Source organism: Ailuropoda melanoleuca, chromosome 6 (genome assembly GCF_002007445.2).
Source record: "Ailuropoda melanoleuca isolate Jingjing chromosome 6, ASM200744v2, whole genome shotgun sequence".
NCBI classification, from domain to species: domain Eukaryota; kingdom Metazoa; phylum Chordata; class Mammalia; order Carnivora; family Ursidae; genus Ailuropoda; species Ailuropoda melanoleuca.
In genome coordinates this window covers 41,797,310-41,823,006 of record NC_048223.1, presented here as the reverse complement: position 1 = coordinate 41,823,006, position 25,697 = coordinate 41,797,310, and the positions used below count along the sequence as shown (strand labels likewise).

Sequence of the window (25,697 nt, the reverse complement as noted above, 5' to 3'; positions counted from 1 at the left end):
GGGCTGGGGAATCCACTCTTGGATGGGAAGACTTGCAAAGTCACATTGTGGAAGGAGCTTTCAAGAATGTGAGGAATTGTTACAGCTATGTTTGCAAACAATCTATTGTAATTTGTCCTCTGACCACCACAATAATTCACATGCCTTTCACATACAAGATACCCTCACAGACATTTCTCCGAAGTTTCAACGCATTTACAGCATCAGGTTCAAAGTCCATGATCTTGTAGTGTGCATCACATCACATCACATGCAACGGTTCTCTGGTGTGGCTGCTCTCCATCCGGAGGCCTGTGAACTAAAAAGACATCTTACTTGCACCCCACATGCTCAGTATGCAATGGTGGTATCAGGACAGAGTATCCAGAATAGACATTCCATTCAAGAAGGGGAGGAATAGGGGTGCCTGCGTGGCTCAGTCCGTTAAGCGCTGGCCTTTGGCTCAGGTCATGATCCCAGATTCTTGCATCAGGCTCCTTGCTCAGTGGGGATCCTGCTTCTCCCTCTACTTGCCACTCCCCCTGCTTGTTTTAACTCTCTGTATAAATATATTCCCACACATATTCTTTTTTTTTTTTAATCTCACCAGTTGGAAAGTTAGTTGTAGACTTTATCACGTTCCAGCCATAAATATTTAATATGCTCCTCCTAAGATTAGCCCTCTCTCTCTCTGACAAATAAATAAATAAAATCTTTTAAAAAATAAAAAGAAGGGGAGCGAACAGGAAGTTCACTGATAGCAATTTTCAAATCCAATAGGAACCTGTTGTCTCTTTCCCTTACTTGAGAAATGAAAAGTGTTTCTTTGATGAAGGTTTCATTCTCTCTTTGGGTGTGGTTCTCTAAACCATTGTTTTCCTCTGTTTTGCTTCTACTCTGGTCTCTGGGCTCGGCCTCCTGAAATATTTCCTTCTTTGGCATAAAAATCTTATGTTGCCGCTACGTATCTTTTCCAACCCTACTTGAAAGAAGGCTCTTCTGTTAAACTGTATCTGTCTCTTGGTAGCACTCTTAGAAGCACTGGTAACGCTCTCGTTGGTTAACTCACTTTAAAAATTATGGGTTTTATATGAATTTTGTTGGAGTTTAAGCCATATTTACCCCCTGTTGTTTATCATTTATTTTTCTCTTTAGGCTTGTCTCTTCATTGTAGCATGAGAAGAACCTACCGCTTTTCACCTCTGAGACTTGTTCTCCTTGTTCCTATATCTGAAATATACTGCTTTACCCTTTGTCTCATTCACCTTTTTATCCAGCACTTCATCTTATTAGTTGTTAAGGACTAAGTAAAATGAAGTTTTCTCTTTATACTTAAACCTTTAAGTAATATTTAGGAATTTCTGTGAGTGCCTACCCTAGTCAGTCTAGCATACTAGAAACCATGCTATCTCATGAACGCCAGAAGCCTCTAATCTGCACCTCCACCACCAGCCCCCCACCCCCCACCCAAGTGAATACTAGTTTAGGGTGATTTCTGGAGCAGGGATCAGCAAACTAGGCCACATGCCACATCCAGCCAACTGTCTGTTTTAGGTTTATGCATGAGCTTGGAATGTTTTTTTACATTTTTAAATGATTAAAAATATTCAAAAGAAGAATAATATTGTGTGACATGTGAAAACTATATGAAATTCAAATTTTAGTGTCCATAAATAGAGATTTATTGGAATACAGCCCTCCTCATTCATTTACATGTTGTCTGTGGCTGCTTTCACGCTACAGTGGCAGAGCTGAGTAATTGCAGCAGAAACCATATGGCCCACAAAGTCTAAAATACCTACTATCTGTCCCATTACAGAAAAAATTTGCTGACCTCTGTTTTAGAGTAGTTAGACAACTGAGCAAAGCTGTTTTTGTGTTTTGCCCATTAATATCTTCTGGTGTGATTGTTAACCCGGTTATATTTAAAAGAGCTTTAGTCAAGTTGGAATCCAGTATTGCTCATCCCTTCAGCCCTGCAGCCTCTACTTGTGCTTCTGCTCTCAAACTTACTTTATTTAACTATATCTCTGCTTTGTGTATACTCTCACTGTCCTTTTCTTGCAGTAGTATTTGACGTTAGAGCCCATCACTTCTTTTGACTCTCTGCCTGTGGTATTCATTCTCCTTCCTGGTACTAAAAGTATTTTACCGTATTTTTTAGGTGAGCTTTAAAGCTGTATCAGAAAATGGAATAATGCTTGTAAGAATGAACAGTTTATTCAGCAAATTATTCCCCTATGCAGAGATCCCTTTTCTACTTTTTTTGGCCACAAAATCAAAACCAAGGGGAGGGGAAACATTAGACAAACTAGGATTGTAAAAAGGTTTACTTGTAGTACATATAAGAGATAAGCAAGGCCAGGTTCAGCATGTCCTGTCTTTATTCACATACCCAATACTCTCCCATTAGCAGCAGCTGTGCTTATACAAAATGATTCTCAAAGGTAAGAGTGAGATAAATTGGGGTCAACTATTTAAAACCATGCAAGTTCTTGTGAAATTTGGTAATGCCCATGTTCTGGTTTAGAGACCTGATTGTCAAATCTGAGTTGGTCATAAGGCTGCATTTAGTGACATTTGTAGCCTTTTGTCTCTGCAGTTTTTGCAGGACTTTTAAAAGCCATTTAATTTCTATTCCCCCACTTACCCTCCCCACTAGGTTATTTGTCCCTATTCATAAGACATAACTGGATAATAAAACTAACATATTATGATCAGAGTGAATTGTCACTTTTAAAAGTTAGACCTTCCTTTGTGTGTTCTTAGTCAATGGCACATTTTTCTGGCTTTATTTGGGATTTGTTCAGGTGCTCTGCATTCCCTTGAAGGTGTTTGACATTGTGTTTTGGCTGGTGCATTAATGTGTTGGAGTTAACCTTCTCTTCTACATTTGATACCTTTTGTAAACTGCCTGTGAGCTGTAGTAACTCTTCATACTGATCTCGCCTTCACTTTTCCATTCCTCTGTAACGTTTTCTGTCTTCCACACTTGAGCCCACTGAAGTTTTCAATTGGCTTTGCTCTGGTACATTTGCACAGGTCTCCTCCAGCAGTGGACTCCTCCAGGAGCCACTTGTTCTCAAAACTTGCCTAGTGGTTCCTCTGGTTACTGTAACAAAGTAATTTGCAAGAAGTGGTATATAAGTGAACAGACTATATTTAATGAATGTGTAAAGAAAGCTGTTCTATGAAAACTGAGTTGAATGTTTAAGAACTACTTGATAAGAACAAGTCCCTAAAGAAATTTCTGTTCAGTGGCCTGGGCTGGGCAAGACAACTGCGAAAGATTGGGAAGAAACTGTAAAAATCTAGGCTTCTGCTTTCCTGTCAGGGAACCTATTGTCAAAAACAATGAAACCCAGGGGCGCCTGGCCAGCTCAGTCAGAAGAGAGAGCTACTGTTCATCTTGGGGTCATGGGTTCAAGCCCCACATTGGATGTAGAGATTACAAAACAAAAATTTTTTAAAAAAATGAAACCCGTATTAAGAAATTGGTAAAAGAATGTAGTATAAGATGTTAAGATAATGTGGTTAGGTATCTTATTTTTTGTTTCTTTGCTTAAACTGATTATTTTAAATTAATCTGTTATTAGTACTGATCATGGGGATAGGATTGAGAGTTTTATTGTTATTGTATTTTTTATAATATTTAGGGAATAACTAATTTATTTACTATTGTAAATGAATTTCCTACAGCAAGCGTGCATTCATGCCTCTCTTAGTTTATTAAATTGTCATTGCTTTTAATTTGGAGTTTTATATTGTCTTATAATTTTGTTACACTGTTCTGTGGTCCATCTCTTATTGCTGTTAAAACTCACATACAAAAAAGATGATCTTCAAAGGTTTTTGTTTGTTTTTTTAGGATGAGGAGCTTCTTACATACCTTTGGAAATCTTTAGTGTTTTTTTTTTTATTAGGATGATGTTAATTTTTTAAATCCAGTTTTGAAAATAATATTTCCTTTGGTAGATGATAAACCTAATTGGGGAGATACTATTACTTTAAAAAGTTTATTATCCCTTAGGATATGCATCTTGTGTGGTTGAAAACCATTTCAGTGTGTTAAATTATTACCATGAAGAAATAAATTATATAGAGTTAGATACTAAGTACTACCTGTATCAGCCAGGGTTCAGTCAGGAGACAGAAACCACAGGAGCACCCAGGTGGCTTAGTTGGTTAAGCATCTAACTCTTGGTTTCTGGCTCAGGTCATGATCTCAGATTGTGAGATCCACCAGGCATCCAGCTCCATGCTCAGCATGGAGTCTGCTTGAGATTCTCTGCCCCTCCCCCAGCTCATGCGTGCACATGCGCACCCAGGCACACACGCTTTCTAAAATAAATAAATCTTTAAAAATAACTGTTGTGGTTTTTTAAATATTTATTTATTTATTTGCGAGACAGAGCACAAGTTGGGGGGGAGCAGAGGGAGAGGGAGAGAATCCCAAGCAGACCCCCGTTGAGCTCAGAGCCCTACATAGGCTCTATCCCACAACCCTGAGACCATGACCTAAGCTGAAATCAAGAGTTGGATGCTCAACCAACTGAGCCATCCAGGCTCCCCAACAGTTATTTTTACTGAGAGAATTTAATATGAAGAACTGTTAAATGGGTATAGTGGATTAAAAATGCAAAAAGAGAAACTAAAGTGTCATGGAGGTATCAGTAGCAGTCAACAGCTCCAATTCCTAGAGCTGGAGGAACAAAATGAGGGGGTTAAAATTATTAAAACTTAGAGGTGGGGCCCTGTAGAGGTATGGCTCAGACCTCTGTGAGGGAGTACTAGCTGGCTGGTGTCTCTGATGGGGGCTGTGAGGGTTAAAGAAACCGCAACAGGAATCAGGTGCTGCTAACTGAAAGGAGCCTCCTGCCAGAGTTGCTAGAGTTTTACAGACAAGAACAGGAAGCTAGAAGGACTACATCCCTTCTTCTGTCAACTTCCATCTTTCCAGCCACCCCTGTTAACAGAGTTTAACAGGAAACCATTAGAATCAGCTAGGCCCAGCATCCCTGAATATAAAAGAGTGGATTTGGACCTGAAAGACAGTAGCTTAATTACTGGCTCTTAAACAGCTACTGCCTATTAAGTTTACTTTTTTATTGTCTCTGTTCAGTAAAGGAAGATTTGTTTGCATATTCAAATTTAATTTCCAGCCCCTCATTTCTTTCACATTTGCTTTCCTGAGCACTGCAGCATAAATGGATCCTCTGCTCTGTTGTTCACCATCATTTATTGACATTTAGTGTCATTTAAAATTGCCATTTACCTTTTTAAATGATAATCTTTTCACCTGTATTTCTTGTGTACTTGCTATTGCATTGAATAAGGATAGGAGGGCTCTGTTCTTATAGTTTAAACTTTACAATTAGCCTACTGTAGTACTTTATAGCGAGTTAATCAACTATTGCTATGGACCTTGACTTTTCTGAAAGATGGTAATTTTTTTTAATGCTGTCTTCTAAAATGGAATGTCTCAAAATTATGCCTTTGTTGATATCAAAAGAGTTATTTTTTCATATTTTTTTGGTGCTAACATGCTTAAAAATAAACTTAAAAAAATTTCCTTTTGATTAGCAGGTGCTTCTAAAGAAGGAGGTGCTGGAGCAGTTGATGAAGATGATTTTATAAAAGCTTTTACTGATGTCCCTTCTGTTCAGGTAAGGATACCAGTAAAGTGGCACTCCCCATGAGTATTGCTTGTGTACCTCTTCATATAATTATTTTTGTGCCTTTTAAAAATTCTTTTTTTCCTTAAATGACTATGTAAGTAAAATACTTGGCTTATTATTACTAAGCTGTTATTTGTTGGTACAATTAGATTTTCAATTGATTTTTCTCTGAGGCTAAAATAGAATCTTATGGATTATGATTATGACATTGCAATGTTCAGCTACATCCACTTTTTCTAAGTTGTTTGTGATACATTGTTCTTTTTTTTTTGTTTCCTTTTGTTTTGTTTTTACCTTCTACCTTTGTGCCCACTTTATCTCTGTCTCCTTTACAGGCGTACCTTTCTCTGCTTGGCTGTTGAATATTGGAATTTCTTAGGGGTCAGTTGTGGGCCCTCTCCTCCCCACTTTCTAAGTCACTTCCTTCAAACCATGGCTTCAGCTCCTGCCTTTACATAGGTGATGCATCTCTCTTGAGTGCCAAAATAATTTCTCCACTGATTGTTTACCTGACGCATCCTTATAGGTGTCTCAGAGGCATCTCTGACTCAGCCTGTCCGAAATGGGGCTCGTGATCTTCCTCTTACACATCTGTGCTTCATCAAAGTCAGAAATCTAGGACTTATTCTGCTGCATCACATTGCTAACTTAGTAGTAGTCGCACTTCTTTTGCTTATATTATCTCCTAAAGAATGTTTGAAAAGTTGTGTACCCTTTCACCAAAGTAAATTTTTGACTTTTTTCTTTTGTTGGGGAAGGGGGAGCCTTCGCTATATTCCAGAGCAGTGTATCATAGTAAGACTCAGAGTGGCAGAGGAGCCTGCCTGCCTTCTGAAATTGGGCAGAAGGACTGTTGTGTGGCTCAGAATGTCCCAGCAGTCATTCTCTAACAGAATGTTATCTTGACCCCCTCCTACCTCCTCACCTTGTCTCATGGCCTGCTCCCCTTTGTACTGTTGTATGTTGGGGGGTGGGTGTTTCAAGTAAAAGGAAATTAATGGCTGCTGAAAGTGAAAGACTCTTTTGATGAAGGTATCTGTTTGATATCACTTGGATGGGATCATCAGGACCTCCTTTCTCTCCATCTCTCATTTCTGGATTCCTCCGCATGGTCTTCCCTCATGGTCAGCAACATGGCTGCAACTGTTTGAGCCTTACACCTTCACTGCCCTCTGCCTCTTTTCTGAATGATCCTGTAAAATTTGTGAGAGTCCTTCTGATTGAACTGATTTAGATCACATGTCCAACTTTGAATCTTTGTGATGTGAAGAAATAATGTGCACCAATTGATTATGGTTGGGTCATTCTTCCCCCGGCTCCCTTTGCACTTTTTACTACTGTGCTTTCGCCTTCTTTCAGTTTCCTTCAGTCACAGAGCCTTTGTACATGCTGTTCCCTCCAGGGAAGGCTAATCTCCCTACTTTGCCTGATGTTGTTTACCTCATCCTTTGGCTCTCGGTTCAAGCTTTACTCTTAACTAGTTCACACTTCCTATATAGACTTTCATGGAACTGTAATTCTCTTTGGCAGTACTTCTTATTTGCAATTTTATATCATTTGATTAATTTTTTTCTCTCCCTGACTGGATTATAAGTTCCCTAAGGCAAAGACCATGCCTATTCTTGCTCACATAATATCCTTCATGCCTAGCATCGTGCATCCCTGTTATGTGAATATTTAAGTGAGTGAAAGGATAATGGTGTTTTTGGCAAACAGTTGGCTCCTGAGGAAACAAAGCATGTAGCTATCCTGGCTACAGTGTCGGGGAGCTAACCTAAACCATGTCCTTTTGCAATAGTGTATAAGTATATGAATGTGGTATGTACATACCTGAAGTCATTTTGAGAAATTAGGCCTATTATTGGTTCTTAAAATATTTGCATCATGTTTTTAAATGAGAAAGCTTTTTAAAAGTATATCTGAGGTTAGTCATGAGCAGAGAAATAGCACAAGGGTAACAGGTAAGGAAGACAAATTAAAGCATTTTACTTTATTGTCCATAATGTATATCTATTTTACATTAATAACGGTGCTAGAATGGGAAATAACCTTATTACTTGAAAGATTACTATAAACATTGGGGCATAGTTTTGATACTGCTTCTGGCAAGAAATATTAATGTTATAACTTTGTGTCTTTAAGATCTATTCTAGTCGAGAACTTGAAGAAACATTAAATAAAATCAGGGAAATATTATCAGATGACAAACACGACTGGGATCAGCGTGCCAATGCAGTAAGTTTTTATTTTTTATTTTGTTATCCTTCTCCTTTTTTTTTTAATGTTCCCAAAACATGGAAATTCAGTAACATTACTACATGGTATTTGCTTATGAAATAGAGCATATGAAAGCTAACATTTCTTTCTGGAAAACATTTTGAGGTAATAGGAATTTTCTGAGTTAGGGTCAGTTTTTATTGTTTCTGCTGATAGGTGGAGCCTGTCTCACTCATTTGTTAGTCTCTCCACATGTGCTACTTATTGACTGACCAAGAAAGTGTGAGCTTCACTGATGTCTGGGTGATGGCTTTGTATGGGGTGTACATAGTTGTTCATCAGTAGGCAGCGTTCTCAGTTCTTACAAGGTTTTCCCGTAAAGCAGGTCACTTTGCCCACATTCTCGATAGTTTCATAGTATTGACATCAATTGACAACAAAATATCCGTCTGGCTTTTTTTTCATTATTTTCTCAGTGTATGTCTCCAAATATGATGAATATTTTTCACCCATGATTTAAAAAGAAAAAAGTCTCCTATCCTTGAGTTGAGAATACTTTATCCTAAATTCCTTGATAAAATATTTGATAAATACTTTTAAAATAATTACTACATTGACAAAGGACTGTATATTTTAAAATTTGTCAAATTTATATCTGAGTTTCCAAATGAATACCTCAGTGTCCTCAAGAAGCCAGAGAAAGGGTTCCATTTTTATTTTTAAGATTTTATTTATTTATTTGACAGAGAGAGAGAGCACACAAGGGCAGAGGGAGAGGGAGAAGCAGACTCCCCTGCTGAGCAGGGAGCCCGGCGCAATACTCGATCCCAGGACGCTGGGATCCTGACCTGAGCCAAAGGCAGATGCTTAATCGACTGAGCCACCCAGGCGCCCCAGAGGGTTCCATTTGAAGACTTCTGCTCTGAGAGTTCTCAGTCTCCATTTTGATTAATAAGTCATATATGACCCTTCGAAAATTGCCCTTTATAATGCTACAAACAAAAGATTTTTCAGCTTCTAATAGGAAGTTTTCATATTTTAAGGTATTGAAATATTTTAACAAAATAACGTTGCTGCCTATTTGCTAAATATGATTCATTATTCTGTCTTCTGAGATTAGTCTAAGATAGAAAGATTTCTGTCATAGGTAATCTTTGGAGAAACATGACAAATTAAATGTTGTCAATATAAAACACAAACTTTGTACGTAAGAGTTTTTTGTTGGGGTGCCTGGCTGGCTCATTCGGTAGAACATGCAACTCTTGATCTTGGGGTCAGGAGTCCAGGGGGTTGTGAGTTCAAGCCCCGTGTTGTGTGTAGAGATTTTTTTTTTTTAAATGAGTTTTTTGCTTTACTTTCGGAATAGCCCTTTTGGAAACACAGATGGTCTTTTAATTTTTTAATTAGAAAAGTGACATGGGTTCATTGCAATGAGTGAAATAGTACAGAAGATTATAAGAAACAAGTTAATAGTTTACTCCCTATTAAGGAAACAAATGTTTTCATTTTGGAGTATATGTTCTTCTATGTATATGTATGATAAAATAAACACAGTTTTTTTCTCCCACTTCTTCTATAAAAATAAATGAGATCGTATTGGATACATTAATAACTTGTTTTCATTCACTTTCTTTCATAAATTACGCCCATTCAGTTCAATTGCTATAGATGCCAGGCATATAGTAGTTGCTCAGATATTTATTGAATGCAGATCAATATATGCATAGATTTCTTAGTTAAAAGATGATACCATGTAATTTATTAAACCATTTCCCATTTGATGGACTTACAGTTTTTTTATTTTTTGATGTTTCGACGATATTGCAATAAATACCCCCGTGCACATTTATAACAGTGGTGTTTTATTTTTGTAGGTTAAATTTTTTAAAGTGGGGTTGTTGGGTAAAGAGTAGATATAATTTCATTTTAATAGTGTTGCCAAAATATTTTGAACAAAGGTGTTAATGACTCATAATCTTACTTAAAATAAGAGAATCTTTTTTCTTTCTCATAGTGAATGCTGTTAAGTCTTTTTAATTTTTGCTAGTCTGATGGAGAAAAATGATGTATCTTTGTTGTAATTAGCATTTGCCTGTCACTGGTAAGGTTGAGCACATTTTCATATATTTATTTTGGTCAATTTTATATTGGGTTATTTGTCTTTATCTCATTTTATTATCATTCTTTGTGTATTGTACTTAGTATGTTACAGGGAATTTTTTCCTACCATGTTGTGATTTGTTTTGTTTTTAGTTAATCTTGTTTTGGTGCCTCCTGATTTCTCTTCTACCCATGATAGTTTCCCTTATATGCATGAAGATTATATAACTGTTCTTACGAAATTTTCCTACCTTTGTAATATCTTTTTTATGTTTTTCATTGTCAATCCGTCTGATTTAGTTGTAAAGATCTCTTTAAAAATTTAGAGAACCTCAGAGTTTAACATGAAATTATATATAATAATGGAGATGACAGGTAAACTTTTAGCTTCTCAGTACGTGTGAGCACAGATATGCAGCTGTGGGTTATCTTTTGATTGATGTAATTTTATTAGGTATGTCTGGTGTTAATATGGAAAACATTTGTCAATCCTATATTGAGAAGTAATGCTAAAGGATAGAAATGGGGACAAAGAGCTATTTATTTCACAGAGTGTGAGAATATTAAAATATGGCCCTGGCTGACTAGTTGGTCCATTTGATTCTGTACTTTTGCTTATGGGTGAATATAGATTCCAAATTTGGCCCTTTTAAAAATAGTCTCCTTAGTAGATAGTGGTAATTTTTGCCCATTTTGAATGTACTTATGCCACTGAATTGTATGCTTTACAATGTTTAAAATGATAAATTTTAGGTTATTTTGTGTTTCACGACAACAAAAACTTTAAAACTTACCGGTACTTAAGACTTTAAAATGTACTTAACTATTCATACGTTACATATGTCCATTTTGTTTATAACAAAATCTATAATATTCTTTTCCAGAAAGCTTTCTTTAGTTGCATATTTTTTTATAAGATACATTTAATGCTGTTAAAATGTCTGAATACAATTATAAAAATATAATGAAATGTTATTTTTAAATTTTTGTTCAAATAATGAACTCTTTTGGTAACTGTTTTTTGTCATTGACACTCTTTATGTCAATAATGAAAATTCTCTTTACTTCAGCTTAAGAAAATTCGATCATTGCTTGTTGCTGGAGCTGCACAGTATGACTGCTTTTTCCAACATTTACGCTTGTTGGATGGAGCACTTAAACTTTCAGCAAAGGATCTTAGATCCCAAGTGGTTAGAGAAGCTTGCATTACTGTAGCGTAAGTATGTTCTTTCTGTGATAAGTATTTTTTATGAATTCATTCAGTACTCAATGATTCAGTGCTCATTAAGTAAAGTAGGACAACCCAAAACAGCATGAATATAATCCAAAAATAATTTTTATTATAAATAAAGATTCCATTTGTGTGATTTTTTAAAATATTATCAACGCTATATAAACGTTTAAATGGGGTTGTATGTATAAAGCCTTCTGGTGCATTTTTGGTCACTAAGTATCTATCCAGTTTTCTCTTTACTAATGTGGATATCAGGCTCTCTATTTCTGATGTTTTAACAGTTATCCTGGAATTATAACATGTCATTAACTTACCAAGATTCAAATTTAGTCCACATGTTTATATCCTTCCAAAATTCTAGTATGGTACAACGCTTAAATTTTTTTACTGCTACTTCTGATCTGTGTATTGTTGCTATATAAGCATTCCTGTGAAGATGGGAAACACAAAGATGCCTACTATTAATACTTCTAATCAGAATTGCATAGATGTCCTGGTCAGAATGGGGGGAAGAAAGCCCAGGAAATAAAAACTGTGAGGAACAAAACTGCCCTTATTAACAGATGATAAACAGTTATCATGCAGAAAACCACAAGAATATATAGACAAATTATTTTAATTAAGGGACTTGAGCAAGATGCTAGATACAAGTCAATATACAAATATAATTGGATATCTTTTAAAAGCAAGAATAAGAAGGAAAAAAAATCTATAAAATAAAACCTTGAAAAATATTCCATGGTGAGAGTTCTGCTTCTAGCAATGTTGCAGTAACTGGTACAGAGCTAGCTCTCTTGAAGAAAATTGGATAAAACATATAAAACAGCTATTTATAGATGATGAACAGTGGACAGAGCGAGATTGTGATTCTTGAAAGAAATAAATCAGTTGAGCGGTATGTGATCAGCACAGTTTTGACCTGGATGTACTTTCTGGACCATGGAGAAGAGAGGAAGCACCCAGGCAGAGCAAGACAGTGTCATTGAGTTGAAGAAACAGATCGGAGTTTCTAAAGATTGAAGTGGTTAAAATTTGCAGTGCAGAATCCTGGAGAGTAGAGAGAGAAGCAGCGAAGGAGCTATAGAGAACCACATAAGGGATCCCATGAGTCTAGCTGAATACTTATCTGTGCATGTGGAAGGTGCAACTCCCTGAGGATGGGAAAGAACTAGTGCTGGAGGCTATAAGGTAAACAACAGTTCCCAGAGCTCATATGGGCTGGGAGAAGTTCAAGTTCTGATGAGCCAGAATGGAGAAACCTAGTTGAATACCCAGGGCATTTGGTAGAGATCCCAGAAGGGCCATTGTGTAGAAATAGTACTAAAGTAGTTTTAAAGTAAGGCTCCTTACGATAAACTGATAAAGATCAAGCTGATTCCCAAGTACATCACCTGCCTACCAGAACAGAACTCACTCTTCAAAGGAAGACCACACTATCCAGACACAGGTGGTACCTCCTTGCTTCTGATTTGAGTTTACCTTTTTTTTTCTTTTTTTAAGATTTTATTTATTTATTTGACGGAAAAAGAGAGCACACAAGCAGGGGGAACAGCAGAGGGGGAGAGAGAAGCAGGCACCTCACTGAGCAGGGAGCCCATTGCGGGCCGGATCCCGGGATCCCAGGATCATGACCTGAACTGAAGGCAGACGCTCAACTGACTGAGCCACCCAGGTGCCCCTGAGGTTCCTTTTTGCCCACAAGCTGAGACATTAGAAAACTTGAAAGTATAAATGAACACTAGTAAATAGGTCTGAGTTCCTCTATGAATCAAGAACCTGAATTTTTAGAGCTAATTATATCCCAACAGTGTATTTTAAATAAAACATAAATATATAGAAAGTAACCAAAACTGCAAGCATTGTCAGGACTGTGATGACAGCATCCTTCTTAAGTGTTCTAACTAAATCATGCAATTAAAGACTGAATGTAATTGTTTAACTCTGAATTGGAAAGAGAAGACAGATGTCCTTAGGGTCACCCAACTAACTAATGTATAGTAGAATTGTATTTTCAGTCCAGAATTCTGAAACCCTACACCAAAGATGTAAGGGAGTATTTCAGACTAAAACAGTAGTGGTAACATTAATAGAAATAGAGACTGTCTTGAGGAATACTAATTTGGGTAAGATTTTGAACTTGTTCATAAAATATGTTGAATTTAAGATTGATGTTGGGGCATCAGAATAGAAATATATGATGGATAAAGACTAAAGGTCAGGTCAATCAGGGCTGAATGTTTTACCTGGCAAGATAATGGTTAAATTCTGAGATCAGATGGCTTCTCTTCCCCCATTGTAAAAAGGTGGTAAAGGGGCACCTGGAGGGGCTCTTGGGCGGCTTAGTCGGTTGAGCATCCAGTTCTTGATTTTGGCAGGTCATGATCTCGGGGACCTGGGATTGAGCTCCCTGTTGGCCTCTGTGCTCAGTGGGGAGTCTGCTTGTCCCTCTCCCTCGTCATCTGTCCCCCCAAAATAAAAAATAAATAAAATCTTTTTTTTAAAAGTGGGGGTGCCTGGGGAGCTCAGTCAGTTAAGCATCTGACTCTTGATTTCAGCTCAGGTCATGATCTTGGGGTCATGGGATTGAGCCCTGTGGGCTCTGCACTCAGCGTCGAATCTACTTGAGATTCTCTCTCCCCGGCTTCCACAGTGTGGCTGGCCACATCAGCTAGCACTCGCTCTACTGTCTCTAACAGGGAAACAGCAGACTACAAGACAATGAGCTGCATCTGCCTCTATTTCCAACAGACTTACATTCAACTTTCGCTCACAAAAACCGGGAAAATTTTATAAATCCTTTAAAAAAAAAAGTTAATATAAAATTATAGCAAAAAAAAAAAAAAGGAACCTAAACTTTAGTAACCCAGCTGGAACAATCCACAACGGTGGGAAAAGAGATTTAATTTAGTTGATTTTCTGTAGTTGTTGGTTGTTTGCTAGTCTTACAATGGAAGTGCTGCACATTTTTTCAAAGGGACCGAGAAGCTGCTGGAGGTTTGGTTCTCCAGGCAGCAGCCTGATGCACATCAAGGATCTGGAGATCTTCACACCATTCCCAGATCTGAGTGGGACATACTTCTGAAGGATGTGCAGTGTTCATTCATAAGTGTGACAAAAACTGACAAGCCGGAAGCTTATGTACTCAGTGAGAGTAGCATGTTTGTCTCCAAGAGATGTTTCATTTTGAAGACATGTGATACCACCTTCTTGGTAAAAGCACTGGTTTCCCTGTTGAAACTTGCTAGGGATTACAGTGGGTTTGATTTGATTCAAAGCTTCTTTTATTCTCGTAAGAATTTCATGAAACCTTCTCATCAAGGGTACCCACACCGGAATTTCCCGGAAGCAATAGAGTTTCTTAATGCAATTTTCCCAAATGGAGCAGCATATTGTATGGGTGATATGAATTCCGACTATTGGTACCTGCATACTTTGGGTTTCCCAGAGACTAGGGTGATCAATCAGATCAAACCCTGGAAATTCTGATGAGTGAATTTGACCCAGCAGTTATGGACCAGTTCTTCATGAAAGATGGTGTCACTGCAAAGGATGTCACTTGTGAGAGTGGAATTCATGACCTGAGACCAGGTTCTGTCACTGATGCCACACTTTTCAATCTTTCTGGGTATTTGATGAATGAAGTGAAATCGGATGGAGCTTATTGGACTATTCACATCACTCCAGAACCAGAATTTTCTTATGTTAGCTTTGAAACAAACTTTAGTCAGACCTCTTATGATGACCTGATCGGGGAAGTTGTGGAAGTCTTCATGCCAGGAAAATTTGTGACAGTCCTGTTTGTAAATCAGAGTTCTAAATGCCGCACAGTGCTTTCTTCACCCCAGAAGATTGAAGGCTTCAAACGTCTTGATTGCCAGAGTGCTATGTTCAATGATTACAATTTTCTTTTTACCAGTTTTGCTAAGAAGCAGCAACAACAACAGAATTGATTAATAAAATGAAGAAAAAAACGCAAGAAGAGAACACACATAGAAGGAGGTGCTGGCTGCTTTTTATATATTGATATCAGGGGCCATGCTTTCCATAACCACCACCTTGTTGCTGCAGAAAGCCCTAGATGTAATGATAGTGTAATCATTTTGAATTGTATGCATTGTTATATCAAGGAGTTAGATATCATTCATGAATGCTCTCTTCTGTGTTTAGGTATCCTATGCCACTCTTGCTGTGAAATTGAAGTACATATAGAAAAAACCTTTTACTATATGAAACTTTACAACACTTGTGAAAACAATTCAATTTGGTTTACGCACAGTATAATACTTATCCAGGTATCATCCAAAATTCCCCACAGACAAGGCTTTCGTCCTCATTAGGTGTTGGCCTCAGCCTAATCATCTGGAACTGTTCTATTAAATTGCTGCCAGGATTTTACATCCAGTTACCTCCACTTTCTAGAATATATTCTCTACTAATATTACCAGTTTCTACTTCATACTGATGCTTTTTTGCAGCGGCAGTTAAAGTTTATCTTTCACGAGTCAGGTCCTCTTAAGAAAATGATTGCAGTTACCCATTTTGTGTATTACTACTATAACATTATTGCTTCCTGTACCTGTACTTCCTTTGATAGATTTTGTTCCTCACCATGGTGTCTTGCCTCCCAACCCCGCCCATAAAGCAATACACTGTTTAAAAAAAAAAAAAAGAGGGAGGGATTCTGTCTCCCCCCTCCCCGCTCCCTGCACTCTGTCTCTAAATAAACAAATAAATAAAATCTTTGAAAAGACAGAGATGGTAAAATGCCAAATTTCAACTTTGGACTAGACAGTTAAAGGGTGGGAAAAACAAGGAAATGAAGTAATATTTGCACTTATCTTTCTCTTTTGTTTTTTTTGCCATTAGAAGTAGTTAAAATAAAAATTTTAAGTTAATTCAGTAAGAATATTTTTAAATTATATAGTCTACTATACTTAATATTTAAAAAAAATTTTTTTGTCTTCCTTTGTAGACATCTTTCAACAGTTTTGGGAAACAAATTTGATCATGGCGCTGAAGCCATTGTACCTACACTTTTTAATCTCGTCCCCAATAGTGCAAAAGTCATGGCAACTTCTGGATGTGCGGCTATCAGATTCATCATTCGGGTAGGTTCTTCTTTTCTGTCTTTCTCCCTCACTCCTCCCCCCTCTCTGTTTTCAATATACTTAAATAAGTAATTGGTACTTTTTTTTTTTTTAACCCCGAAGGAAAATCACTTTTGAGTGACTTTTCTGAAATAAAAGCAATACATGGTTATTACAGTTATTATAGAACATTTAAATAATACAGAAGGTTACCAAGTAAACATGCTTGCATACAGAATATAATATACACAGGTACATGTACTTATGTATGTGTGTGTGTGTGTAATTATGTTACAGGTAGTAATGTAAAACAGAAAAATGTTATAAGCAGTGGTATGACAGGCAAACTCTTAGTATTTCTCATCTTCCATATTTTGAATGTGCCCCCAAAAACACAGAGTTAAAAAAAACACCCCTCTTGAATTCTACAACTAATCACTCAAGCCATTCAATATATACTTTTCCGAACTTCTATTCTATGCCTATACAAACTGTCTTTATTACAAAATATAAACATATTTATATTTTACATACATATAAATGATGTTTTTTAACTTGTTTTTTAAGCTCCATGTACTTGGGCAGCTTCCCTTGTCCATCCATATAATTCTTCTTAATGTCTAGATTGGTTCTCTGTTAAAGGCATTAAATCATCCTCACCATTCTTCCCCCGAAGTTTATGGAGTCCTTTTTCTCCATCCTTTTCCAGCATTGTGTATTATCAGTCTCTTAAAGGCCTTATAATTTGGTAAATGAAATATTATTTCATATTCTACTTTACATTTCTTAGATTACTAGAGACATTAGGTATTTATTTTCCTTTCAGAATTCTTCAGTGGATTGCCAGTTTATACTCTTTGTACATTTTTTCCTCACTGATTTCGAAGGTCTTTTTATGTATCATAAGTGTATTGATTCTGTGTTACAGATGTTGTAGGTATGATTTTCTACCAGTCTGTCAGTTCTTCAAATATTGTTTAAGCTATTATTATATATAGAACTTTTAAATTTTTATGTATTGAGACAATGCTTTTTATGGGTTTTGGAATAGTTAAAATGACCTTCCCCATTTCACAATTAGAATATCCAGTTGTTTGAAACTTTAAAATATTGCTTCTTACATTTAGATCTAACTGGATTTTGTTTCCTTGTGAAGTATGGTTATCTAGTATGATTTTTTCCCCCCAAATACAAAACCAGTTGACTCAGTGGCATGTATAATTCGGTCTTTTCTTGCAGTGCCAGCATGTTCACGTAATAAATTTCCATTAAGTATATGAATCTGTTTTCTAAACTCCTATTCAGTTTCTTTGATCATTTTGTTCTTTCCTGTTAAAGAAATGAAGTTTCATTTCAGTACTGCTGCACCAGGTTTTTTTCAGCAGTGAAATCAAGTGCCTATTTAGAAAGCTATGAATCCTTTTCTGTTTTAATTTTTTTTTTAAGATTCTGTAAATCCAGCACCTTTGTAACTGTGTTGAAAAGTAGTAGGAATTATTGAGATCTTTGTTTTGTCTGAGTCTAATGGGAGTACTTTAAATAAGATGTTTGGTGCGGGTTTCTATGGATACTCTATATTAGATTATGGGAGTTTCCTTCTGTTCATAATTTTGCTAAATTTTGATCAGGAATAGATGTGAAATCTTATAAACTATTTATCAGCTATTTAATATCTTTAGAAATTATTCTCTTTTTATTTATCCATTGTACATTCATGAACTGAATTTTTGGCCATTGTGTATCATGATACTGCTAGATTCATCTGGCTAATACTTCAGTTAAGATTTTGGCTTTCATTTTAATATATGAGTCTTTATAGAATTTCCTGTACTTCTCCTGTTTTACATATATCTAGTATTTTAGACTCTGGGCACTTTTGTATTTCATTTTGAATTGTTACTTGTCTTATTCAGCATATCCTTTTCATATAGATTTTAAGAATCTTTGGCATGAGGTTGTATACTGTATTCTCTTAAGTAAAAAAAAAAAAGTCTCTACAACTGTGGTTCTATTACCATTTTTTCTTGTTACAATATTGTTATTATTACTATTATTATTTTTTACATCTGCCAGAAGCATTGTTTATGGTTCTTTTATAAGCTTCAGATTTTAGTTTTATTGTTTTCAAGGGTGTTCTTCAGTTTTTTCTAATCTTTTAGTTTCTTAATTCCTTTCTTTGACTTGCATTCTCTTCTTTTTTTTTCCTAGGTCTTTGTGGTATGTCCTTAGATAATTTGTTGCAGTTTTTGTTATTTAATATTATAAGGCTGTAGGTTTTCTTGTGAGTTTGGCATTGGCAGCATCGCAGTGATTTAGATTTACCGAATTATATTTATCACTTGTAATTTTCATTTCAATGCCCTCTTTGAATTACATAATGATATTATTTGCATTTTCAGTTGGTTCTTTTGTTACTCTTGTTATCCTTAGTATAATTTCATTACATTCTGATCAGAGAATTTGGATATACAATTTCTTCTTCAGTGAATGCCTTGAATTTTATTTGTGTCCCAGTACATCCTAAATTTATATAGGTAGTCTTTTGGTACTTGCAGAATATGGAATTTGTTTATTTATAGAGTACTTTGTTCATCTCGAAATCTAGCCTGATATTTCATATTATTCAAAATCTTTATGGTCTCATTTTTTTTTAAATGTACTTTATCTGGCAAATTCTGATTCTAGATTTTTGTCAGTTTCATTTTCCTAACAATTCTTACTTTGTTTTATGTATGGTCAAAGTTTTTTACTATTACCATTTTGAAATAGTGTTTTTTTCCTGTTATTTTTGTTTTCTGTTCATTGTGCTTTTTCTTACAAGTTTCTTATTTTCTTTGAAGTTCCTTATTCTTGATCAGATCCAGAATAAAACCTGTTTTTCTTCCCTCACATTTTAAAAAAAGTTTACTTTTTATCTCATTCATGATGTTTTTCCCTTAACCATTAAATTGAACAAAAACATTTTCATTTTCAGCAATTGAAAATTGTAGTTTTTTACTTCTTTCATTCCTGACCATTGTTAGTAAACTCTTACTAACCAGTTTTTAATTGGTTCTGCGTAATTTGTTTGATTTAGTGTGTACCCAGTTTCTGGTGCGTGTTTATCTTTGCATGCCTTGTTTTTTATTATTTATTTGAGAGAGAGCGCATGCACACACATGAGTTGGAGGAGGGGCAGAGGGAGAGGGACAAGCAGACTCCCCACTGAGTGCAGAGCCCAATGCAGGCTTGATCCCAGGATTCTGAAAATGTATTAACATTAAAATCTAAATCGTCTGACTTGGTGTTTAGTTGAAATGTGTCACTTGTAACTGTGAGGTTCACTTTTTATTTTCCTTTGATGCAGCTCCCCCTGAATATGTTGTAGTAATAGGTCACTGTATCTCCCTGTCCCTCCCACTGTGTTGAATGTGGGCTCATCAGCAGTAGGGTTTTGGGGAGGTTATGAGAGAGGGGAAAAGGATGGTGGGTAAGACCTATATGGTGTGTTGTGACTGGGGGGTCTCCTTGCGCTTTAACTCCATAGCAGTGTTTCGGGAATGGGTTGTTCTGGGTGCTGTAGGAAACAAGTCCTCAGAGCCCTTGCATGCTGAGTGTTGTATAATTCTCGTTTTGAACAACTTCAGGTCTATAGGTGGTTTTCCTCTGTAATAGCTGAAAAAAGTTTGCACTTTTATTTTGGTTGAGTTAGTTATAACAGGCACAGATGTGATAAATATTCTCCTTTAGTGAAAGACTTGTTTTTCCGATACTGGAATACTGGCAGACAGCCTTTAGCAGCCTCCTCTTCAAGGATTGCCTCAGCTGCAGAGACCTGCCTTTTCCAAGTCCTGTCCCTACTTTATGACCCACATCCAATAACTGATTGATGTGGAAGTATAAAGTTTTGGCCATTTTAAACCAATTCAAGACTACTCCGAAGGGCCATTTTAACTCCAGAGCTCCCTAATGGCTTTTAGCGAAGATATCCTGTGGCTGAATCAGATTGATTTCTTCGTCGCCCAATTCCTGCTTCCTTCACCTCCCTTCTACAGGTGTTGATTCCAAGGGCACTTCTTAATATCCTGTATGCTAGACTTCATGTCAGAACCTGCTTTCTAAGTAATCCATCTTGTACCATTAGCTCAGAAGAAAAAGTAGGATATTTAAAGCATTAGATATGTATGCCTAGATTACTATTTTATTCTTGTCTCTTATGCACTTTTTAGTGTTTACTTCACTATAGAAGAGCTTTTAAGAATTACTGATATAAAAATCAGAAGATTAGGGGCGCCTGGGTGGCACAGCGGTTAAGCGTCTGCCTTCGGCTCAGGGTGTGATCCCAGCGTTATGGGATCGAGCCCCACATCAGGCTCCTCCACTATGATCCTGCTTCTTCCTCTCCCACTCCCCCTGCTTGTGTTCCCTCTCTCACTGGCTGTCTCTATCTCTGTCGAATAAATAAAATAAAAATCTTAAAAAAAAAAATCAGAAGATTATGTCTGTTGGGGCACCTGTGTGGCTCAGTCAGTTAAGCGTCCAACTCTTGGTTTCAGCTGTGGGATCCAGCCCTGCATCATGGACTCTGCGCTCAGCAGGGAGTCCTCTTGAGATTCTTTCTCTCCCTCTCACTCTGCCCCCCCCCCCGCACTGGCACACACTCTCTCTCGCTCTCTCAAATAAATAAATCTTCAAAAAAAAAAAAAAAAGATTGTATTTGTTGAACTTTACCTGAATTCTAGATAGCTGTGGCTCAGCCACAATGAAAGTTACATTAAAATCACCATTTCCAAGTGCATTCCCAGTAGTTAGTTGTGCAGATTCTTTCTGGTTACTTGCTTTGTTGACTTAGTAGTTATTAGTTTCCACCAGCAGTAGCCATGGCACCTCAGAAAGCATGACAGATGCATGCCCATTCCCTCTAGTAGTCCCTTCCCAAAAATACACTGTCCGAATAGGTCTTTGCAATTACACAATTAACTTCTCTTTCTTATATAGTATTTCACTCACACCTGCCTTTCTGAAACCATGTCATTATTACTGTTACTTTAATTGGGGAAACTGACAGTTTTAAATTCTTTCCACATCTGATTTCATGGGTTTTTTTGTTCTGTTCCAATATATCTAAATACTTGGTTGTAAGGCAAATAGAAGAAGGGATTATGTGAAATGGACAATATTTTTCAACCTTTTCTAAAACATCTTTTTCAGCATACTCATGTACCCAGACTTATACCTTTAATAACAAGCAATTGCACATCAAAATCAGTTCCTGTAAGAAGGTAAGTTTTGAGGGAAAAAAAAATTTTAGTAGCTTTAATATTGTATTATGTTTAATTCTTATTCTGGTGCAAAAATTAGTTATCACTAATTTCTTGCCTTCTAGAGACCTTAGTAAATTTTTTTTTTATCTTATGTCCTATAAGGAAAAAGGAATGAAATGATCATTATAACCACTCATGTTTCTCAGTTTTATCATATTAAGCTTTGGTTTCTTTGGGCCACTGGTTGCCTAGTCTTCAGAGAGGATGGAGTCTAGAGTCAGGCCTTTGCTAGAGTCCTACAACTGCCACTGACTGTCCTACCTTGGGCAATTTAAACTGCTCTGAACTTCATTATCTACATATGTTAGTATGACTAATGATATTGATCCCATAGAATTGTGAGGATAAAATGAGATAGACATTAAAATGAGATACACATCAGTAGAATTCAGTGTAGTGTTTGGAACAGAGTGAATAGCCATATCAGGTCAATCTGTCAGTCTCTGTCTCTCCTTATGATTTCTGCTGTTTTTTAATGTTATCACTGTCACCATCAATACTAAAGACAACAAAAACAAGATTTGTACATTTGATGTTTAAGAAAATTGTGAAGAATCGGGGGCGCCTGACTGACTCAGTTGGAAGAGCATGTGACTCTTGATCTCCAGGTCATCAGTTGGGAGCCCCCTGTTGGGTGTTCAGAGTACTTACTTACATAAAGAAAGACATACATACATACATACATACATTCGTACAAAAATTGAATCAGGGACACCTGGATGGCTCAGTTGGTTGAATGTCCAGCTCTTGGTCTTGGCCCAGGTTTTGATCTAGGGGACGTGAGTTCAAGCCCTATATTGGGTTCCATGCTGGGCATGGAGCCTACTTAAAAAAACAAGAAAGAAAGAAAAAGAAAGCAAAACTGAATCATACCATGTGATTTTACTTATATGTGGAATCTTAAATGAACATTCATAAATACAGAGAACTAATTGATGGTTGCCTGGGGGAGGTGGATGGGCAGAATAGGTTGAAGGGGATTAAGAGGCACCAATTTGAGTTATAGAATGAATAAGTTATAGGGATGTGTAAAGTACAACTAAGAAATATAATCAGTAATATTGTTTAACTTTGTATGGTGACAGGTCATAATTACAGTTATTGTGGTGAACATTTTATAATGTCAAATCACTCTTTTATACACCTGAAACTAATACAATATTGTATGTCAAGTACAATTAAAAATAAATTTTATTTATTTTTTTAATAATAAATTTGTATTATGTTAGTCACCCTACTTATTTTTATCTCTTTACATAAAAATAAATTTTAGAAATAATTTTAAAAATAAAGACATTTAAGTACCATATTTTATATGCTAATTTGATACATGTACCCATCTTTTTTGAATTCATATTCTTTTCTTCATTTCAGTTTCTTAACTATTTAAAAATTATGTTGGCTTAATTTATTTTATTCAAAAACCATCATAAATTATTTTTGCAAGGGTGCAGACATAAGAAAATGACTATATTTTTTATATTTGCAATGAAAGACGTTTGGTTCACAACAATTTAAGCTATAGTCCTATCTGATCATGTTTTCACATTATTTCTGTTGCTATATGCTTATAAAATCTGTTCTTATTCATTTGGTCATTATTGTTTCAGTAACTATTGTTTGAGTAACAAAGAAAATTATTTAAAAACTCTCTTTTTACTTGATAAATATGTATTTTAAGTACTTTGACTGGTAGGAAGAAGCTGAAAGAGACATTATTGCCTTTAAGCAGTTCAGAGTTTTGGCAATAGTTGTTTAAAATCACAGGTCTCTTATGTCTGAGGTTACCAAATGACAGCTCGCTAGTCAAATCTGTCCAACCAGTCTAGTTTTTGTACAGCCTGCAAGCAAAGATTATTTCTTACATTTTTGAAGGGTGGTTATAAAGGGGGAAAGAAGAAAAATATGAGCTAGAGACTTGTAGGTGGTTCACAAAGTCTAAAATATTTACTGTCTGGCCCTTTACAGAAAAGGTTTACCAATCTCTGTCTTACATTGAGGAAAGTGGTAATTGGAGAAATAGGAATGTGACAGAGAAGAGAGTCAGGAAATGCATTGTAAAATTGCCTTGAAAATGGGGAGCAATTCAATAACTAGGGGAATTGAGTGGGTGTAACCTACGCAGAGATGTAAGCTTGCTGAGTGTTTCAGAGCCATTAGGCCATCGAAGCCAGAACACATGATAAATGGAAAGTCTCAGTAGGAAAAGAGGCTAACAGGGGACGCAGGGGGTGTGTAATGAAGGCAGGAGTAGGTTGAAGTCAGAATATAGAGGTCTTTGAATGTTTACAAAGAGAAATTTTGACATTGCTCCATACTTTCACAGTTTTTGGTGAGGAGGTAGTGTCATCCATCTTAGTTTTTATTTCAGCTATGACCAATGATTTAAAAGGGACAGTGAGAAGTATTGGTTTAATTAAGTAGGAATTCTTATAGCTTATGTAAGAGGGGCGGGGTCTGAACTAGAACTGTATTGATGATGATTGATCGAAGATTTTATTCAGGAAATAATTCAAGTGATTCTGGGTGTAGAAATGAGAATCTGATCATTGGATATGGGTGAAGAGGTGATATCAAGTGCTTCAGACTGTGAGTTCTGGAATCAGAATGCCAGGGTTTAGGTCCTGTCACTTTAGGCAAGTTAATTTAAACCCCTGTTTCTCATTTTCTAAACTATATAATATGAGCTAAAAGAATAGATTTGAGAGGGTAAGAATTACTTTGTTCTTTTGAATGTAGTGTTTGAGTTGACAGTTTCCGCCTATGTAGGGATGTCCAGTTCAACCATGAACTGCTTGAAACTTTGACTTAATAGCTGAATTGAAGAACCAGTGCTGGAGATAATGGCCTAGATGTGAGAAGCATAGCTGATAGTCAGAGCTAAGGGTACAGATGATACGGATGTTGTTTCCCAAGTAAAGACTATGAAAGAGAAGTGAGCTGAGATCAGCACCAACCAGGTGAGCACCTATTTAAGGGAAGGTGGAGGAAATGTGTTAATAAAAGAAGAAAAAGAAGGGAGAACTGTGTCATCAGATGCCAAGAAAGAAGAGAAACTCAAGAATGAGACAGTTGAAGAAGTTGAGAACTAGAGGGCTTAGGAGAAAAGATACAAATACTTGGTTAAAAATTATGCATATTAAAGAAAATAAATGCAGAAATGGGAGATCCGTTCCATCTTTCTTGGTCATCTTTTGTGTATCTTCAATTTCTAGTGCAGGGTAGGTGTTTGATAAGTATTTTTTAAATTAAATGAAATGTATTAAATTTTTATATTTGACAAACAGTTTAAGGTAAAATCATGGGGAACCCTGAAGGTTTTTTGAACTATTCAGCATAGGAATAGTTGGAGCCTTAAAGTAAGTTAAGTATTTGACAGTTGAGATGACCAAAAACATAGTGCAGTATTATAGAAGAAACAAATTAACATTTAAATTAATATAACTTAATATAATGTTATAATACTTGGTTCTAATTAACTTTTATTTTTCAGGCGTTCATTTGAATTTTTAGATTTATTGTTACAAGAGTGGCAGACTCATTCATTGGAAAGGTATGCATTGACTCTTCCTTTCCTACTTCCCTCTCCTCCCCATTGTCACCAGTTCTTTAGAAGTAGATGGTATTGCTTTTGCATTATTTCTCCTTTTGCTTAAAAGTTACTTGTACTGGTTTTCCCTTAAAGCTGTGATGTAGTGTAGCTTCTCTTACTCAGTGCAGCTATGATTTTCTTCTTTATTTGTTGTTTGAGTGAGGATCTCTTAAGTAGAATGGGTTATAAAAGATTAAATTGGGCAGAAATTTTAAAACATATCTCCAGACAAGTAACTTAGGTTTCCTGAGGTGTAATTTATCAAGTAATAAATGATTTAAGATAGAAGGAAAGCCCTTCTTTTCAAAGGAAATAAGAGATTCATTGGAAAGTTGTTCTGTGCCACTTGTCAGGTGTCATTGGTTGGGAATATACTGGGCGATGTCTAATGTAGCTCTGAGATGAACAAGAGGGAATGTGCACAGCTAGTTGGTCACTAGCTAGTTGGCTATTTGCGTGGTAGTAATTCCAAGTTTGAAGCTTGGGGTATACCTGCGTTTACATTGA

General features: G+C 36.2%; 2 protein-coding genes across 49 annotated transcripts in view; both read left to right on the top strand.

Annotated features, from left to right (window-relative positions):
* The window catches only part of CLASP2 (cytoplasmic linker associated protein 2), a 173,544-nt gene that overhangs the window by 61,133 nt on the left and 86,714 nt on the right, over positions 1 to 25,697 (top strand). For 30 of the 48 annotated variants that reach the window (XM_034662309.1, XM_034662307.1, XM_034662293.1 and 27 more), the window contains 6 exons: positions 5,563 to 5,645; positions 7,800 to 7,892; positions 11,045 to 11,190; positions 16,181 to 16,316; positions 21,486 to 21,556; positions 25,092 to 25,151. In XM_034662309.1, the coding sequence (XP_034518200.1) occupies positions 5,563 to 5,645; positions 7,800 to 7,892; positions 11,045 to 11,190; positions 16,181 to 16,316; positions 21,486 to 21,556; positions 25,092 to 25,151 (589 nt within the window). The remainder of the gene's footprint in view (positions 1 to 5,562; positions 5,646 to 7,799; positions 7,893 to 11,044; positions 11,191 to 16,180; positions 16,317 to 21,485; positions 21,557 to 25,091; positions 25,152 to 25,697) is intronic. The other 18 variants (XM_034662310.1, XM_034662303.1, XM_034662308.1 and 15 more) reach the window with 1 other exon arrangement.
* On the top strand, positions 13,743 to 16,034 carry LOC105237522 (S-adenosylmethionine decarboxylase proenzyme-like). The gene is given in 2 exon segments (XM_011224709.3): positions 13,743 to 14,668; positions 14,671 to 16,034. Coding segments are annotated over 2 exon segments (792 nt in total). The 5' UTR covers positions 13,743 to 14,364; the 3' UTR covers positions 15,159 to 16,034.